This window comes from Columba livia, chromosome 4, assembly GCF_036013475.1.
Source record: "Columba livia isolate bColLiv1 breed racing homer chromosome 4, bColLiv1.pat.W.v2, whole genome shotgun sequence".
NCBI classification, from domain to species: domain Eukaryota; kingdom Metazoa; phylum Chordata; class Aves; order Columbiformes; family Columbidae; genus Columba; species Columba livia.
The window spans coordinates 66,544,965-66,563,605 of NC_088605.1; the positions used below are offsets into that span (position 1 = coordinate 66,544,965).

An 18,641-nucleotide genomic window follows, 5' to 3' on the forward strand; every position below is an offset into this window, starting at 1 on the left:
AAGTGAAGTAAAAAGGAATAACTTGCTCCATTCAAGGGAAAGGCACGTACGGAAAGTTGCTTTTCCCGCGGGAGCGGGCAGGGCCGCTTCCCTCCCTGCGGGCCCCAGCAGCGGGGACGCAGCCGCGGGCCCTGCGCTCCGGCTTTGTTGGGCCGGGCCGAGCAGCTCTGCCCCGGCCCGGTAAGGCCGGTTCCCGGGTCCGGGCCCCGCGCCTTTCCCGCCGCCGCGCTCCGGAGGGCGCCGCCCGCCGAGCCCCGCCCCCTGTCCCCAGGCCCCGCCCAGCGCCTCCCAGAGCGCGCTTCGCCGCCTCCGCTTTGGCCCCTGCCGCCGCCCGTAGGCCGCGTGACGCGCCGCGGCGCCGCGCCTTCTTATTGGCCCATTCAATAGTCGCGGGCTACTTGAACGCCCGGAGCGGCGCGAGAGTCGGCGGCCGCGGGACGGCGGCACGAGACGCGCCCATCCCCCGCCCGGCGGCGCCCCCGCCCCGCTCCGCCGCCTCCCGTCCTGCCCGGCCCGCCCGTCCCGTCCTGTTCTCCGCTCGCCTCCCGCGCTGCGGCGGCGCCCCCGGCCGCGGCCATGCTGGCGGAGCAAGAGAACCAGGAGAACGTGCCCCCGGGCGGCAAAGCGCCGCCGCCCGCCGGCACCCGCGTGGCGCTGGGGCTGCTGCGGGGCGCCCAGCAGCGGCCCGGGCTCCCGGCGCAGGTGAGTGGGGGGGAAGCCGCGCTGGGGGGGCGGGAGCTGTCAGGGCGGCTGTCAGCGGCCGGGCCGGGCTCCCGGCGGCACTCACGGGCCGCTGTCCCCGCAGGCGGCGCGGAGCGGCTGCGAGGGCCATGGCGCGGCGGCGCGGGCGGCCGGCGGGCAGCAGCAGCAGCAGCAGCAGCCGCCCTTCGCCATCCATGTGGACGAGCCGGACGGGGAGCGGCGGCGCGGCCCGGCGCTGCGCAAGGACGAGGAGGCGCTGGGGCTGCGAGCGGCCGTCTGCGCCATGGGAGACCGGCGGCCCCTGGCCCCCCTGGGCAACGCCATGGACGTGAGCTTCGGTACGTGATCCCCCCGCCCCGGGACCCCCTGCCCGGGGCTCGGCTGGTGCCGCGTCCCGCCAGCCGGGCTGCACCCCGGGACACCCGCCCGCTGCGGGGCAGCGCTGCCGCGGGATCCCGGTGCGCCCCTCGGGGCTCGTCCCGCCGGGGCAGCGCCCCGGTGTGCCCGGCCCTTCCCCGGGGCAGCGCCGAGCGGAGCTGTTACTTGTGGGGAGACTTCCAGAGCAAACTGGAAGAGGACCGCAGATCTCGAGGCTGTTTGGTATGTAAACTGGCTTGGTTTGACTCGGAAGGTGACTTCTGAGTCGCTGAAACCGATTTGGTCCCCTTGAGCCGGCCTTTATGTACAATACAACAGCTTTGAATCCAGCTGAGCTCCCAGTTGTTGAGCCTCTATGCATCTATCCCCTGCTCTTTGTGGGCAGTTTTATGCTTTTAACCTGAACTGTTGGCAGCTCATGAGAGAAAGCAGATTACAGACCACAGCCCTTTTTAAAGCCTCGCCCTTCGCTACCACTGTGGACTTAAAAGGGGATTTTACCCAGGCAGATCCTGGGACTGCACGGACTTTTCTCCCAGGTAACCTTGTACTGGTGCAAGTGTTCTGAGTTCTTCCCAGCACATAAAAAGTGGGAGCTGTCAGATCCATCTTCTGTAACACGTGCAGGAATATCTGAGGGCTGATTTCATCATGGCCCGCTTCTGCAGTCCCCAAAAAGCTCTGCTACTCCAGCCCTATGTTAAGCCACAATAGCTAAGCTTACAGGATTAACATCTGTGTAACAAGGTAACACAGGACACACTGAGCACTGCAGAGCTGCAAGGGAGTTTTCCATCCCTTCACTCTTAGGGGGAAGTAGAGAAAGGGACATGGGAAACTTCCTTGTTGCACTAACATTTTGGCTTCCCTAGAGTCTCCTCAACACCTAGTTTGGGTGAATCTGTGCTTCCTGCCTGCCAAGGAGGCAAGAGGCTGAGCAGACCTGGAGATCCACCATCCGTGTACTACAGAAGAGGGCAGCTCACTGCACTGCAAGGGAGTGGCCTAATTCTGCCAATTTTAACATGGTTATTGTCTTCTGCTTAGATTCTCCGAGTATTATGGATATTTCATTAACCTCAGAAGCAGAAGAGAGAAAACCAAATGTTAACAACGTGCCGGACTATATCAGCGATATCCATACGTACCTTAGGGAAATGGAGGTGAGCTGCTATTGTTTCCATACAGCTTATGAGGGGGAAATTTGGGGTTGAGAAATGCATCTAAACATTATTCAACTACTACAGGGACTAAAGTAGAGCTTGTTAGAAATAGAGGAATAAGATGACTGTTCACTGCTGTGAACACAAGACTGTTTTTTTGTGATAAAGTTGACTGTACCAAGTGCTGAACACAAGCTTGAAAGCAAGATCATGGAAATATGATTTACTGGTCCTAGACTTACTATTGTTTATTTCTGATCTGTTTAAACTGTGGTAAAGGGAGTTTAAATAGCTGCCTCCTTCCAGGCACTTAGTCCAAACTCAATTTTATCTGTAATCTAAACCTACAGGTGAAATGCAAGCCTAAAGTGGGTTACATGAAGAAGCAACCTGACATCACTAACAGCATGCGGGCTATTCTTGTGGACTGGCTGGTGGAAGTTGGCGAAGAATACAAATTACAGAATGAAACCCTGCACTTAGCTGTAAATTACATTGATAGGTTTCTTTCCTCAATGTCTGTTTTGAGAGGAAAACTTCAGCTTGTGGGCACTGCGGCTATGCTGCTTGCATCGTAAGTGAAATTGCTTAGTTTAAAATTCTACTTGTTGGTCTCTTACGGATGGAAATCTTGTGGCTATCACATTTTTGTTGCCCGTAGTCAGATTGGCTCAGGAGGGTTTCACACTGGAAGAAAAAGCAGGAGTTACCCACGTAAAAGCTTGGCAGTCTGTATGAGACTCTGCAAGCAAGGTTCTGTGCTGTCTTTGTAGACTGACTGATGTGAGGGTTCATTACTTCTAGCTGCAGCAGGCTTCTAAACAGTATTTGAGGGAGTATGCACAAGGCATGTGAAAACAAAAGTTTTGCTTGCACCAATTATTAGTTCAGTGGCTTCTGCTGGAATTCCAGTAACTTTAAGCCCCAAAGTGCTAAAATATCATGCTGCTGTAGGTCTGTAATTTTAAATTCTGCTGATTCAAGAGCTACTGAACCAAGTGCAGCAAGTTGCTCAGTAACACTGACCACCTGCTTCCCAAGTCAGAATCTAAATTAGGATGCTGGCTTTCATCAAGTGTTTCTGGTATCTGGTTCTCTAGTCCCCAGTTATTTTCTTATAACTATTTCTCCTGGCAGAAAGTTCGAAGAAATCTACCCTCCTGAAGTAGCAGAGTTTGTCTACATCACAGATGACACCTATACCAAGAAGCAAGTTCTGAGGATGGAGCACTTAATTTTGAAGGTTTTGTCTTTTGACTTGGCAGCTCCAACAATCAACCAGTTCCTCACTCAGTATTTCCTACATCAGCAGACAAGCGCTAAAGTGGAGAGCTTATCAATGGTAAGTAAGAATTACTAGCTTGTCCCGTGTAACTAGAGAGTTATATTACAAATTCTCGCTTGCTGTTTCCAGTAGAAAAATGCTGAAGGATTCTTCAGTCCAGGCTTCCCTGCCTCCTCCTATTTTTAAATGTTTAGTCTCTCTGTGAGGGTTCTGGAGAGCGCCTTCGGTACGCCATGTGCTCCTCCAGAGCTGCCACGCCACTGGAGACAAACACTCTTGTTGTCACTTACTGTTTGAGATACTCCGTTGCTGTCACAGGCTGGTGCCTGCCCTGGTGCAAGCACGGACGCTTACTCAAAGCAGGCGGAGATTGATTTTTATTCAGGGTTTGTTTCACTGCTAGATGTTTTCCTCTTTCTTATCTGTAACTGCCAGACCTATCCACCCACTTGGTTAAAAGGACTTTTTATTTTGTTTTCCCCTCAACAAGCAGTGAGCTCTAAATCCTGAGGCTAATTTCTAAAGCAGAACACAGATAATGTTTCAACTAAAGTTATACTAAATCCTGACTGTATGGCAGGTACAAAAGTTCCTAAATGGACACCTTTGTCTCATTGTGCAAAGGTCATATCCAACTACGCTCTTCCCCTTAGATCCTGTATACCTCTAAATGTAGGAGTAGTTACATTTATACAGTCCTAAAATTACATTTGGCCCTTTCAAGGTGTCACCATTTAGTGCAGGCGGACAATAACCGTGGCAGATGCTCTCCGTTAACCCCCCACCCTCTCCACTAAGGAAAGGGCATAGGAGGAAAAGGGAGAGAGACTTGCAAGTTGGAAAACGTTAAAAATGCTTTACTAATGCTGCTAATAAAATAGAGAAAATAATACAAAATATACAAAACTGATCTTGAATTTCCTGGGTTAGTGCAGCGTTGCCCAGCAGAGCAGCGGCTGCGGGGCAGGCACCTGGAAGTCCTGGGCTGGACTCTCCAGCAAACCAGAACTGGACTCAGGGATGCAGGGTCTGGAACAAGACCTTGGATCATGGGAATGACAAGCAGGGTCCTCCTCAGATGCCGACCATGGTCGAAGAGAGTGGGACCCTTGTGATCTCCCACTTTTATAGGGTGTATGATGTATGGGATGGAATACTCAGTTGGTCAATTTTAGTCACCTGTTCTGTCTGCCCCTCCTTGCAAATACCTCCTCCTCACTGATGGGACGTGCAAAATTTATCAGTAACCTTGGCTGCCATAGTAATAAATCTAAACCTGGGCCTCTTCTGCATTCCATTGCTACTGTTATCAGCTCCTGTCTGAAAAACATGCAGCCAAATTCAGAAAAGTGCAGTTACTTAGAAGAACTTAGCTGAAAGAAATATTCACTAAAAGAGAAACTGGTCTTGTTTTTAACAAAACCAGGACAGAAGGCAACTGCAAGGCTGATGTGTGCCCTGGTGAAAATGAGTTTGACACCCTTGCTCTAAATATAAAATGTGTTGGAAAAACATGCATGGGAACACTGTTTGGTGGTAGCTAACAGCAGATGATAAAAATGAAAGATAATTTTGGGGTATGTTCCTCATGTTTTTTTGCTGTTTAGGGACTCAATCACAGGTAGTGATTTACTGTGTCAGCTCCCACTTTTTCTGTGTCACTGTCTGGTGTACTGATCAGTGTCAATCTTGTCTTGAACAGAGCATCAGTGTTAATTGAATAAATCTGTAGACCATCTCAGTAAGTGGAAGCCAGTAAAAGCTGTTGTTCCAACTGATGGCAGGACTGGAAACTTAAATTAGGGTTCTAGTGGAACTGTTAAATGCTCTTCTACTTCCATCTGGAAGCAGGTGATTCCCTTTCTTTTGTCTCCCTTGCAGTACCTTGGGGAGCTCAGTCTAATTGATGCTGATCCTTACCTGAAATACTTGCCATCAGTTATTGCTGCTGCAGCGTTTCACCTAGCAGACTACACAATCACTGGACAAACTTGGGTACGTAGCACCAAAACTTGAGCCTTCGCGCACTTTTATACAGGTTGAGTGTATCTGTGTGCAGTTCTGAAACGCTGGGGCCTGGGCTGCGGGAATCGCAGCCCCTCTGTCTCTCATGGCTGTTAATTAGGGATTGTTCTCTATGGTATTTGAAAAAAAGGGGGGGGACACACCTTTTGTTGTAAGGAAGAGGCATCTACTGATGCACTCTCATCTGGTAATCCTGCTCAGAGCTGTGAGCAGCTTGCTTGTGATAAGGAAGTAGGCAGAAAGCCTAAGCACTGGCTGCAATGAATACTTGTATAGAACATAGCACTTTTCAGGATTACTGTAAATCTATGTGATGTGCTAAAATCTGAACAGTGAGGAATAAACTACTTTGTGCTTGAGCTAATGAAACTCTGCCAACCTATTAGGACAACAGAGTTCGAACAGGAAGCTAAGACCTCCCCCGGTGGTTGCCAGCATAACCAAACAGAAATGTACAAATGTCCCTTTTGCTTTTTCCTTGTCTTCCTCAGCCTGAATCCCTGTGCAAAGTGACAGGCTATACCCTTGAACACATCAAGCCTTGCCTCATGGACCTACACAGGACCTACCTCAAAGCAGCACAACACACACAACAGTCCATAAGGGAAAAGTACAAGAGTACCAAGTGAGTATCTGTGGAGATGTGTGACAAGCTGTTATGCCTGAGTTGTTCTAGCACATATTTGCTTAATGGGGTGGGCGGTGTCTTGAGAGGAGTCTTCAGTCAGACTCGACTCACCAAATCTGCCATGTAAGCGAAATGGTGTCAAGACTCGAAGATTTTTGCACACTGCTTTGCTGAGCAATATTTCCTGTTCACCACCAGGCCTGCTATTGCTGCCTGAACCAACGGTAGAAACTGAAGGAATTTTCTTGACATTCCTGCAGTTGGTAGGCACAATATGGTACCTAGTGCTCTCAGAAATCCATGGCAGCTGGCAAGCTTCAGATTGTTTTCCTGCAGGCTGTGCATTGTGAGAAATGTGCTTTGCTGCAGTATGTATGCTGCCCTTCATGGCAAAGAGCACTTGAGCAAGATGACATCCCACATCTTTCTTTCTCTCTCTAGGTACCATGGAGTATCGCTTATTGAACCACCAGAGACACTAAACTTTTTGTAATAATCAAGAGACTGATCTTTTTAAAAGATGTATATTACAAGAAAATGATGTACAGTTTTAAACATGGTTCAAAATTCTAGATGTGATCACTCAGAATATTAATACAGGATTTGATGAGCTTAATTATGGAGTTAGTTTTTATGTGGTTTTAATGTAAATCTTTTGTACATGCAATCTTGTCAAAATATTTAGCTGGGTTTTATAAAAATGTTCTCTTCAAGCACAGAATTAACCATGCAGACCAAGTGATGTCTGAGACTGCTTATCTAATTATAGACTAAACATTAATATTAGCAGTGCATTATTATAGTAGGGCTTTTTTCCTCCTTCCAAGAGTGACTTGGACTCCACAACAGTATCTGTAGCATTTTTGTACTGTCTAGTTTAAACAGAGAGACTTAGCATAGATCTGAAAAGTGGCTCAATGGCTATAACACTGAGAGAAACTCTACAGCTCTGAGGAGAACACTTTGCTGGTACTGACTCTTGGGAGGCTCTTTAGGGAGTGCCAGTTACTGGCAGCCTGGATTGCTATGTCATGTAGTACCAGATCTCCATCAGGTTAAATGCTCCGCTGGTGAGACCGCATGGCTGAGACTAGTATACCAGTCCATACTTCTAGTATGTAGAAAATGGTCTTGCTATAGGTATTTTCTAGTTGAAGTGTAAAACTGGTACTAATTTAAGCCCAGGGTGTTCCCACTGATGCACTGGCTGTCCTGAAAGCCCATTGATGCTCACTAAAAAAACGACAGCTACCAACCTGGTTACCCAGTACCTGTCTAGGGACAGTGGAGGGATTAAACTGCAGGAGGGTGAACTGCTGCTCTGTGCCCTCGAGAACGAGGAACATCTGGTGCCAGATGCATGATGTGCAGAATAGCACTAGTTCTGTATGTCCCTCTCGCTTGGAAAGGGTTCCTCTGTGGCACACAGCAAACACAGACTAAACTGGTTGTCTTTTTCCTTAGTTCTAGAACTGTTACTTGAGCAAATTAGCACATTATCAGCATTAGGGTGAGTGGATGCTTACATTCAACCTGTATATAAATGGAGTGATGCTGCCCTGTACCTGCTGTTCTTTGCATGTAAAGCAGCGAATGCATGGAAGTGGATTTAATTGAGCTATGTCCAGGTTGGCTAATAAAAACTTTTTACATCTGCTGTTAATGGTCTTGCCAATACCTTAAAAACAGGGAGGGGTAGTACTACCATGCATCCATTTCTAAAGCTTTTTGGCAAGGGCTACCCTGTGAAACCTGTGCCACTTTAGCTTGAAGTTGATTCAACACTGTCTGGTTATCTGGACACCTAGCAGGTAGTGTATAAACTCTTCACAGATGTGGAGCAGCTGCTGTTATGGTGTGGGCTATTTAAAATAAATTTTGTAAAAGTCTGCCAAGCTGACAAGCAACTATTATAGTGCTATGAGACAATTCACACATCTTGACACAATAACTGAAACCCTGCTCTTGAGTCTGAGCCTTCTGTGAACCAGCTGACAAAGCTGATAAAGTGGTGGTGCCTTATCCAGTCAAGATGAAAGTGTGCAACACAGGCTCCTGCTTTTATTGGCCAAACTGAGCTTCTTTTTAAGATGCACTTTGACTTTTGTATGTGTTCTAATGTATTTCATTGGTCTAGCATGTTCTCCAATAGCCTTTGTTTAGCTTAATTTCAGGAGCTTGCCACTGGCCACTGAAAAGCTGAAACTAGTTGAGGAAAAAACTGCAATGTCTATCATGTCTGGTGCTTAGCATTGGAAAGGCTCTAACCTCCCAGGAGAGGGAGCTGGTATATACAGGAATGTGTTTGCTGGATGCAACATCAGTTTGTAACTTTGGAAAGGCAACTTAAAGTGCTGCCTGGCAATAATTCTTTGAAGACACAGAGCACAGTGCTGAGAAACTGGGTTCTGCCTTCCCCTTGTTTTCTGTGACATATACTGGAAACTTTCAAGATCACTCAGAAATATCAACACTGGAAGAGGAATGAATTCAAGGAAGCTCATCAATTATTTTTCCCAGAAAAGACCAAGCCAGCAGTACCACTTCCGTGGTTTTATAGTATCAATTTACTGCTTAATGAAATGTCTTTTTGCTTTATTTTCAATGGGAGTTGTTCAGTTACCGTTCCTAGAGCCCAGATAAAAATCCTCCCTTGCTTCCTGAGCTTTGCTTTCAATATACTTGATAAGACTTCCTGTGTAGCATAAAAAGAATGCTTCAGTCATGGGCTGGTATCTCTGCCCAGGACGACTGTGTCCCTCATGGCCAGCTCTTGCTGGAAACAGCATCATCTCTTTCCATCTTTTCATTTCCTGAAGTCAGTATGGGATTATTCTAGGTCTTGCTACTAAGTCTTGAATAAAATAACCCAGGTTGTACTGTACTACTGTTTTGCCTATCCAGTTTAACTTCTAGCCTTTCAAAATAAAGCATTTAAGGAGCACAGGGTAGGAGATGTCACGTTTGAAGAGAAAGCGCAGTGCAAAGAATACTGTTCTTTTTTTCCTGAAGAAGTTTAAGGTTTTGTTGGACTGCAAAAGTAAGAAGAAACTGAATCTTCATTCTCATACTCCTGACAGTGACTTTGGGCTGGAAGAACTGACACTAAGAAATTGCCCTGGTTTAGCTCCTGGAAGAATGGGGCTTTCAGTGTTTGTCCTTTTCTGAAAGAGCACAACTTGATTAAAGCTTGCTCTGGCTGTGAGCAATTTTTTTTAATATTAAATTTTAAACTGGGTTCGGGGAATGTATTATCTGCAACAGTAATTTATCTCTTGTTCACATTTCATGAAATACTAACGTCACATGTAAAATAGTCCTCCTTTGCTCCTGTAAATATGTGCATGTTTCCACTTTGTTCCCAAGTAAAGCAGCCAGGTCAAGTATTTTGGAAACCTCATCTCTTTGTTTTGCCCAGTTCTCGATTCAGAACGTAATTCATTGAAAATGGCTCAAGAAGCATTCCTATTTGTTGCATGTAATAATTAATTAAACTTTTAAAAAAACTCCAGTGCTGAAGTATGAGTTGGTTTTCTATGGAAGTTTTACGGAAGTCCTGTAGTATTTTGTTAAGTACGTGCATTTCTGTTCATTTTTACACAGCGCCGTTTCAGCGAAAGGTACAGTGTGGAGTGACCAGAGCAAGGTCTTAGCCACAGCACACCACTTTCCCCTGCGAGGAGCATTCCAAGGGATTAAACCCTTCCCAGATGTGGTAATAGCTACTTCAACTAAAAAGCAGCTTTTCCTGGCATTAAACTTGAGCCGTAGTTCCTTCTACCCACCAAACTCTGACTGTACAGAGCTCACTTCAGTAATTGCAGAGGCTGTTTTATTATGAAAACCATGCATCTTACCTCTGCAATTTAAATAGTATAACTTGAGTCAGTTCAAGTTGAACTAATGAGGTTGCTGCTGCAGCTGGATGGTAACCACAGAATTTCACTCACATGGAAAGCTTTTGTTTTATTTAAAGCTGTTACGATAGTTTTTAAAAATGTACATAAAAGCAGGACCAGATATAGGGTAGGAGGAGATAATTTTATCTACAAAAATAAGTTCAGTAATGACAGACCAAATTATGTATTATACAGCATTTGTGAAGGAGAGATGATGGCTTTAATAAGCAGCTCTCTTCTTTCTCCTCCTCTTGTTAAATGCTTTCTTACTTGTATTTTCTTGTTTCAAGTTGGTCTGTGTTCTGTGAGCAAATACAACATTTGTATCAAAGAAATGGACTGAGCAGTTTTATTTCAAAAGAACACAGGCTGATCATCCATAACAGGGTAACCATCCACTGTGCTCAGCCCAAAGTTAGTTTCTAGAAAGTGTAATAAATACGAGGGTTTCTACAGTTAGAGTTGGAATACAACAACACATCTCACTTCTTGGAGATAAAACTGAAGATTAGGTGTAGTCTGATGTAGAATCTCTGCAGCAGCTGATTCACACCTGCTTTTATGCCCTCACTCACTCTGGAATGACTAAGATCAGTATATCTATAACCACAGCTGCAGGCCAGCCAGGATGACCGGCCTCCTAGGACAGGAGCAAACTAACCCAGATTTAAACCTACTCACTCAGCTATCTATGTAGCCCCTTGATCAAGTGAGACCTTTCTTGGCCCTACCAAAACCCTGAAACCACTCCTTACAACTCCTTTCCCCTCTTAATTTCACACTATGGTTACCTTGTTTTCTTTGGTACTTCCTGTGGTTCCAGAATGACAACTTCTTCCTCTTCACTGTCAGACAATACAATAGGTTCATCTAAAAACAAAAAAATAAAAAACAAAACCAAAAAAACCATAAACCCACAACCTGGTGATCAGTTTTGTACAAACAACTTCTGTAAGTAACAACCACAGCATTTTTAAAGACACATTCAGAGTGGCAACTGCTTCATTTGACAAGTGCTTAAGCTGGAGCCTCCTGTATCCTAGATATCAAGGTTTCTTTTGAAGAAAACAGAAGAGTCCAGGTGAAAGGAAAGTAGCAAGTGAGCATAACTCAAGTGGAAAGTGGCTACAATGATGGTTCTTCTCTCACTAAGAATCTCTGATATTTAAATTCTAGACTGCTAATGAAGTGATGTTATAAGCATATCTGATATCAAAGATAAGTACTTACCCTTCTTACTTTCCTTCACCGCACTTGTATCCTCAGTCTCCCTCATTGTACTTGCATCCTCAGTTTCCGTTTTCTGACACTCCAAGGCAGTAGCCTCACTTTCACCTTCCTCTTCTGCTGCGTCTTCCCTCTCAGATTCTTCAAGGTCTCCCCAGGAGTTCTCTATTCCTTCCCCAATTTGGGCCGTCCCAGGAGCGTGCAATATTGGTGTGGAAAAACTGACACAGTTAAGAAAAATCTGTGTCTTTTCTGGTAAACTCTTTGTATTCTGAAAGCATAACAGTTGGATTTTAAGCTGTATCTTTCCTCCCCTGGGAAGAACATCCTTGAAGGGGAGTTGAGAGAGAGTACTTCTCCAGATATTGTAACAATCAGTCACTTCAGACCCCAGTTTTGCACTTCATGCTAGGAATTAAGTTACCCAAAAGCAGTTAGAACCAAACCCAGTATGATGTCACTGTTTCCTCTGAAAGCTGTAAGGCTCCCTAAGCTGTGGGGAACCTTGGATGTGTGTTTAGTTTCTAGCCATGCCAATGCAGGGGGTGAGAAGCCTGTTTTTCCCTGAGTAGTTCTATAGAAAGGATACACTTCTAAAGGCGGCTCAGCTTTAGCAATGATTTCTTCTGCTTGTTCCTCCACCTTGTCAGTATCAACAGCAGTGCTCTCCATTTTGAAGGCAGTGATCTTTTGGTTCGGTATAGATTCTGCAAAGCCGAACTTCCCACCTTCTTTCCTAGTCATTCAGTGGCAGACAGTATTTCAGGAGGTTTCATACTTTAAAAGGCTTTCTCTTTTCAAGTTCAAATATACAATAAAACATACACAAGTGAAAACAATTTGCTGTTCAAACTAAAGGCTGACATTAATTTTTAGTAAGTTTCTTAAAAAGACGCATTTACCTTTCCTTCCCAAAACACTCACCTAACTTTCTGGTCATTCTCCAAGGCTTTTTGAATTAGTTCTGTTATTTCTGCAACCTTAACAGCTGTAATATTACTGCATCTCAGAACCTGTTTGTTATATATACAACAACAGTTTACAATCACCAAAGCAATATGTTTTTATCTAAAAATGTAGAACACCATAAGAGTCACAAACATGTAAAATACAATATGGCATCTTAGTATGAGGGCCTGGATACACTACAAGTTGATGCAACAGGTTAATGCAACGGCCTCTAGCTATTCATCGGAGTGCAGTCTGAATTAATTGGAGAAAAAGCATGCATCTAACCAAATAATGTTCCTTTTCTACATCTCTTCTTCAGCATGATGCACAGTAATATGCTTTTCTGCTAGGAATATAAATACATAATCTTTTCCAATTCAATCAGACAGATAATTGTTTTCTCAGCTTCCAAATCTTAAGGTCATTTCAGTATCAAGATTACAGCACAGAAGTAGTTTATATATGAAAGACTAGTCAAGACAAAGATTTACCTGATCTGTTACCAGCATGATGCCTCCACTGGACTGGATGGTACAAATTTCACCATGCTTATTCATTGCAATCACAAGGAGACCATCCATTACACGCTCCTCTCGTTCACTTGGATCCACCAGTAAATAAGTCCTAGAATCAAGTTTTTACATATAAGGCAACAGTAAAGGTTTGAAGTTATTTACTACCCTTAAAGCAATTAAACAAAATAACTGGTTTATATATAGGTAATTATAGGTATCCTCCCCCCCGAAAGTTTTCTATGTCATCTGTGGAAAGCTGCTGGTTAGTTACACTGTCCACAAGCCCTAGGTATCTCCCTGTGGCATCTCATGGCAGATAAAATGTTTCAAGAAATCTGCTTGTCAATACAAATATTTTTAGGACTTTTTAATGTTTAAAATAAATTCTGCACAATTGTCTATAAGCTGCTTCTGTCAAAAGACTTCATAATCTTACCCTTGATGGTAGAAGGCAAAACTGACACAAATGGGCATGTGGTGGATACTCAAGGGGACAGGATCACGTTCCTCCGGAGTGTACTTTGAAAAGAATTGTCCCAGAAAACCATTACTTACAAAACACATTTAATTTTAAAATTATGTACTGCAAAAAGATATGTAAAGAAATAAACAGCAAAGAAAAAAAGGCTAAGAAATGTTTAGTCATCTAAATATTAACAAAATTATTTTTACTATTCTTGTGTAATTCTTTCTGTTTACTACCTACGTAGGTAAATACTGCACATTCACTAGTCTTATGCTAGTTTGGGTCAAAATACTGTAAAATACCTATCTTTTACAATTAAAATTCCCACAAACTGAGGTTGATAAAATTCTGTAATCAGCAGGCTTCTTTACTATTCCTTCAAATATTGAATAGCAACACATTTATCCTAAAACTCCAAGCATCCTGGAGTTTATCTTCTTACATAAGCATTTGATTCCCCCTTTTAGACCGAAAGAAACAGCTACCTGCGATGCTATGACATGTACTATTATCTGGTACAACTTACCACAGTTACTTCCTCCCCTTGCACAGATACATCTGGCCTGCGAAAATGACACAGAGCTACAATTCCTGCAATGCTGGCAGCGTCAATAATGTTACCATCGTGATTTAACAGATGCAGGTCCAGACGAATTTGCCAAACCTGAGAAAAAGCACACATAACCGCTTGCTGATTTGTACTGTGATTCTATACAAGCTGTTTTTCAAAATAATTTCATTTATTTAATCATAAAAAGAACCGGTATATACTCTTCAGGTCTTTGCTCAAGATGTTAAGACGAGAGATCCTGGTACATCCCAAAATACCCAGTGTGCTAGATTTAAGCCCTGGTTAATACATTTGAGTATGCATGGTTTCAAATATTTCAAAAAGTCTATGTAGATACACAAGTCAAAAATACCTGTAAATCCAGAGGCATGGAACCCTACATTAACCTAAAATCAGAATTTCTAGGTTGCAAAACAAGCCAGAGACCACCTTAAAACCAGATTATATGTATCCTTTAATTTAAAGCTAATTGAAAGGTTTGAAGGTTTTTGAAAGCTAATTGAAGGTTTTCATACCTTCTCACCAGCAACAACGCAGAGAGATTCAGTATCTACACATTTGGAATTTCTCAGGCATCGTTCTATTAGTCTGTTCACTTTCACCAGCAGCTCAGGTTGCCTGTTAAAACAAATTAACCTCACTGAATATGATTACCACTATACACTTACATGTATCAAATCAGTCACTCTTATGTCACCCTTGTTCAGTTGTTTTAAGAACGCTACATACCTGCCAGGCTCAAAACCAGGTGCAGCCATTGGTGAGAGCTCAAAATTAAAGAAGAGTATACCTTCTGCAGGCCGATTTGGCTTGGGGGGAACAAGTTCACACGAAACTTGCGCAAGGACCCTACAAAGGTAAATAAACCAACAAGTCATGGAATTCAGCAGGAAAAAGAATACCACTAGAAACAAAATACATACTTGGAATAAACATGGATTTAGTCTTCCAGTTTGCATTTCTTACTCCTGCCAGTTTCGCATTCAATGCCTGTCATACATATTCAAACTCTAGTCAACTACTGAAAGAATCAAATGTAGAAATGCACAACATCCTCCTGTCTTTTAGGATTAAAAACAGACTCAAACACATAAAAATCTATAACTAAATGTTCATGTAAGTCCGTATTTTCCACTTTTCTACATACAAAAAAGAGGTGTTTGTGGAAGAACACAAAATGTAATACAAAACCAGTAAATAAAGTGATGAAAAACAATAATTTTGTATTTTATAAATTATTTAATAATATACAACCAACAAAGAAACCCCATGTTTTCTGTCTTCCTTCCCTTCTCTGGTCCTGTTCTTGGAAGTGCTATGACTTCTAGGTGTCAGCCTTTACAGTCTGTTTTGTGTGACCCCAGCGGGCTGTCACGCGCCCAACACTTAATGCTCCGCGCTCTGTTTGCTTCCGCAGAATCACAGAATGTCAGGGATTTGGAGGGACCTCAAAAGATCACCCAGTCCCATCCCCCTGCCGGAGCAGGAACACCCAGATGAGGTTACACGGGAAGGTGTCCAGGTGGGTTTTGAATGTCTCCAGAGAAGGAGACTCCACAACCCCCCTGGGCAGCCTGTTCCAGTGTCTGTCACTCTCACCGGGAAGAAGTTTCTTCTCAAATTTAAGTGGAACCTCCTGTGTTCCAGTGTGTATCCATTGCCCCTTATCTTATCACTGGTTGTCACCGAGAAGAGCCTGGCTCCATCCTCATCACGCTCACCCTTTACATATTTATAAACATTAATGAGGTCACCCCTCAGTCTCCTCCAAGTTAAAGAGCCCCAGCTCCCTCAGCCTTTCCTCATAAGGGAGCAAACTAACCCTCGATCATCTTTGTTGCCCTGCACTGGACTCTCTCCAGCAGTTCCCTGTCCTTCTTGAACTGAGGGGCCCAGAACTGGACACAATATTCCAGATGTGGTCTCACCAGGGCAGAGTAGAGGGGAAGGAGAACCTCTCTTGACCTACTAACCACCCCCCTTCTAATACACCCCAGGATGCCATTGGCGTTCCTGGCCACAAGGGCACAGTGCTGTCTCACGGTCATCCTGCTGTCCCCCAGCACCCCCAGGTCCCTTTCCCCTACACCGCGCACCCCGCAGCTTCTCACACGTGCGAGCGGCAGCGGGGCCCGCACAGCACGGCCCGCCCGCAGCCCCCGGGCTCACCTGGTTTTGCCCAGCTCCACCACGCAGCAGCCGTACTCGGCGCCGAAGGAGATGCGCACATTCCGGTAGTCATAGCACTGCCGCCCGTCCAGCCGCTGCGGGCCCCACACACAGTATTAATGCGCCATCCCCGGGCGGGGAGCGCGGCCCCGGCCTACCGCCGGGCGGCGGCGGGGGAGAGCCGCACGAGCCCCGCCGGGGCGGGGAAGGGAATGGGGATGGGGAAGAGAAGGGCCCGGGGAAGGGCTGCCCGGCCCCGCACCTTCCTCTCCTCGATGGCGCGCAGGATGAAGCGCCGCTCGCAGTTGGAGATCGGCGTCGCCTTCATGGCGGGACCTCAGGCGCAGCGCGAGACGGCGCCGGCGCCCGTACGCGCGTCATCACGCAGGCGCCGCGCTCCCTCCCCTGGCCCCGCCCACAGGCGGGTCCCCTCAGGGCGGGCGGTGTGAACTCGGCCGGGGTTGCGGCAGGTTGTGTGCGCACCGGGCGCTCGGTTGTATTCGCTCGTCGTCTGATACAGCCCGCCAAGCGATGGGTACAGGAGCTCCCCCGGCCAGAGTGGGGGACAGGGGCCGTGAGGGCTCGTCGCCAGGGAGCCCGTGTGGGTGACAGCGCTGCTGGGCGGGCGGTTAGTGGCGCTGTGGTCCCGGCCTTTCGTACTCTGCAGCCCGCAGAGGGCAGCGGAACCGGCCCCGCGGTGAGTGCTGTGCGCTGAAGTGCGACAAAAGCTTCGGATGGGCAGAATACGCTTTCCTGTTGTTCTGAAGTGTCCCCTGTAAGTAGAACCTCAAGGCCTTTGCAAGTGGCTTTCATGCTTAGTTGTGAGTTGAAAATCCTATTACTCTGTCTTCCCAACAGTGTTATCACACCCCAGACAGTTTGACTTTTCTCACACAAAATTGTTGAAATTATCCTTAAGCTCCAGTGCAAACTAAAAAGTGTGTCACATGTCAGAAATTTCAAGTTTGTGCAAGTGAGGACAAGGGCTGTTAGATTTTTCCATGCTGGTTTTATATTTTCAGATTAGGGTAAATGAGTGTCATCACAAATTTTTAGTGTAAAAGCATTTTTATGAAGCTATGAAAACACCCTCTTGTTGTAAGGAGAAAAATAAGCAAGTAGTTTTCCCAGGTGATGCTACATATGAAACAAGAAGGAAGAGAATGATTTAACACTTGCAACCTTTTTTCTAGCCACAACTATGGTAACATTTGGACTAAGATTCTGTTTTATTGCTGCTCTTTGGTTGATTGGGTATTTTCCTTTGAGTATGAATGACAGTCCTCAGGTAGAAATTTTGTCTGTTTTTGCTTTTTCATTGCTTAAAGTCAGTGATAATAATCATTAGTGAAGGCTTGGGGTTAAATTCTGGCTGCTTTGCAATCAACGAGGAAATGCTTCCAGTGCGATCAAGTTTACTCTATATTAGTAGCCTTAAGTCCTGCTTCCTGCGGTGCTTTGGTTGGTGCATTTTGTTACATGGATAATAAAGGTTAGCTGCTAATGGCTTGTAATCACTTAAGGTTTGAAATTATTTTCTAAAAGATAATTCTAATAGCTGAGCTAATTTCTGAGTTATGTGCAGTTGGGTAAACTGTTAACTAGTGTTTCTAAATCACAGAAAACCAGTATATTTTGAGTTTCATTTGTTATTACCAGACAGATATAATGTGTAAAATAGAGCTTGGGAAACACTTGTGGAGTTATTTTGGCGAACACATAAGTTGAATAACTAATAAAGCAGACTTCTGAAAGAAGCAGGATGTAGCTGTAAGCTTTGCATTTTGAATGTCTAATTTAAACTTTTTGCCCAATATATTACTATAAGTCATTTGCTATCACACCGATACATTTAATTTATTTTACTGAAGTCTTTGTGTTGCTTTCGTGGAAACTCACTAGAAATTTCATATACTGCGGTTGTGTTGAAGAAGTATTTTGTTTGCATAATGAAGTAAACCCAAGCTAAAGCCATTAATTATCTCTTTGGATACTTTTTCTTGCATCTTTTGTGTACTATCATTCTGTATTTGGTGGTATGCTTATTAGGACCCCATTTTCACCCATGTTGTAAGTCATAGTATTTGCGGGAAGCAGGTTTGTGAAATATTTCTGTCATTTTTTAATATAAAAAGAGTCAGAAATCTTTTTTACATCTCAGTGAACAGAATTTGCTTGGTAAATACAGTCCAGCAGTGTTGCGCTTTCAGCAGATAATAAGGTGGCTAAAGTCTCCCATGAGGGACTTCAGCTGTTAATTCAATGCTGCAAAGTTGCTGTGCTTGATTTAAATGAGACATCTCATTCCTCTGAATCTGAGTCCTGTGTGTATTCAAAAGTACTGATGTTAGTGGTAGGAGCAGTATTAAGTATTTCTATCTGGCATGCACAGCTGAAGTGGCTCAATAGAAATTAACTAGCTACACATATATGTCTTGTTTCCAAATTCAGATTAAATGGCCGTCCAAAAATCCACAAAATCAGTGAGGTTGCAGAGGTTTCACTAGAGACCTGATCTGGCAGGTGGTCAGATGATTGGTGGTGATGAGAGGCAACAAGGATAGATAGCAGTTTAAACTTCAGAATCTTGGAAAGCTGACAGCTTACAAGCAAGAAAAGATGTCTTAATGAAACATTTAACATGAAAAGTGGTGGGACATAG

General features: G+C 44.7%; 3 protein-coding genes across 8 annotated transcripts in view; 2 read left to right on the forward strand and 1 right to left on the reverse strand.

Moving 5' to 3' along the window:
* The first annotated feature begins 434 nt into the window (after window positions 1–434).
* On the forward strand, window positions 435–9,692 carry CCNA2 (cyclin A2). The gene is made up of 8 exons (XM_065062148.1): window positions 435–702; window positions 806–1,040; window positions 2,128–2,243; window positions 2,594–2,817; window positions 3,381–3,585; window positions 5,410–5,523; window positions 6,045–6,178; window positions 6,623–9,692. The coding sequence occupies exons 1-8, from the start codon at window positions 577–579 to the stop codon at window positions 6,672–6,674; spliced, it is 1,206 nt and encodes a 401-aa protein (XP_064918220.1). The 5' UTR covers window positions 435–576; the 3' UTR covers window positions 6,675–9,692.
* EXOSC9 (exosome component 9) lies at window positions 2,382–16,399 on the reverse strand. Of its 2 annotated transcripts, none has more exons than XM_065062147.1 (12): window positions 16,242–16,399; window positions 15,980–16,074; window positions 14,540–14,659; window positions 14,326–14,428; window positions 13,766–13,903; window positions 13,210–13,292; window positions 12,750–12,882; window positions 12,232–12,320; window positions 11,897–12,043; window positions 11,311–11,528; window positions 10,872–10,950; window positions 2,382–2,930 (listed from the first exon to the last, which is right to left on the reverse strand). In XM_065062147.1, the coding sequence occupies exons 1-12, from the start codon at window positions 16,305–16,307 to the stop codon at window positions 2,915–2,917; spliced, it is 1,287 nt and encodes a 428-aa protein (XP_064918219.1). In that variant the 5' UTR covers window positions 16,308–16,399; the 3' UTR covers window positions 2,382–2,914. The 2 variants fall into 2 exon arrangements, with proteins under 2 accessions (XP_064918219.1, XP_064918218.1); XM_065062146.1 differs by lacking the exon at window positions 2,382–2,930 and adding an exon at window positions 10,122–10,382.
* The window catches only part of ANXA5 (annexin A5), a 53,597-nt gene continuing 51,330 nt past the window's right edge, over window positions 16,375–18,641 (forward strand). For 2 of the 5 annotated variants that reach the window (XM_065062150.1, XM_065062155.1), the window contains exon 1: window positions 16,375–16,754. The gene's annotated coding sequence lies outside the window, so the exon portion shown is untranslated. The remainder of the gene's footprint in view (window positions 16,755–18,641) is intronic. The other 3 variants (XM_065062153.1, XM_065062156.1, XM_065062158.1) reach the window with 2 other exon arrangements.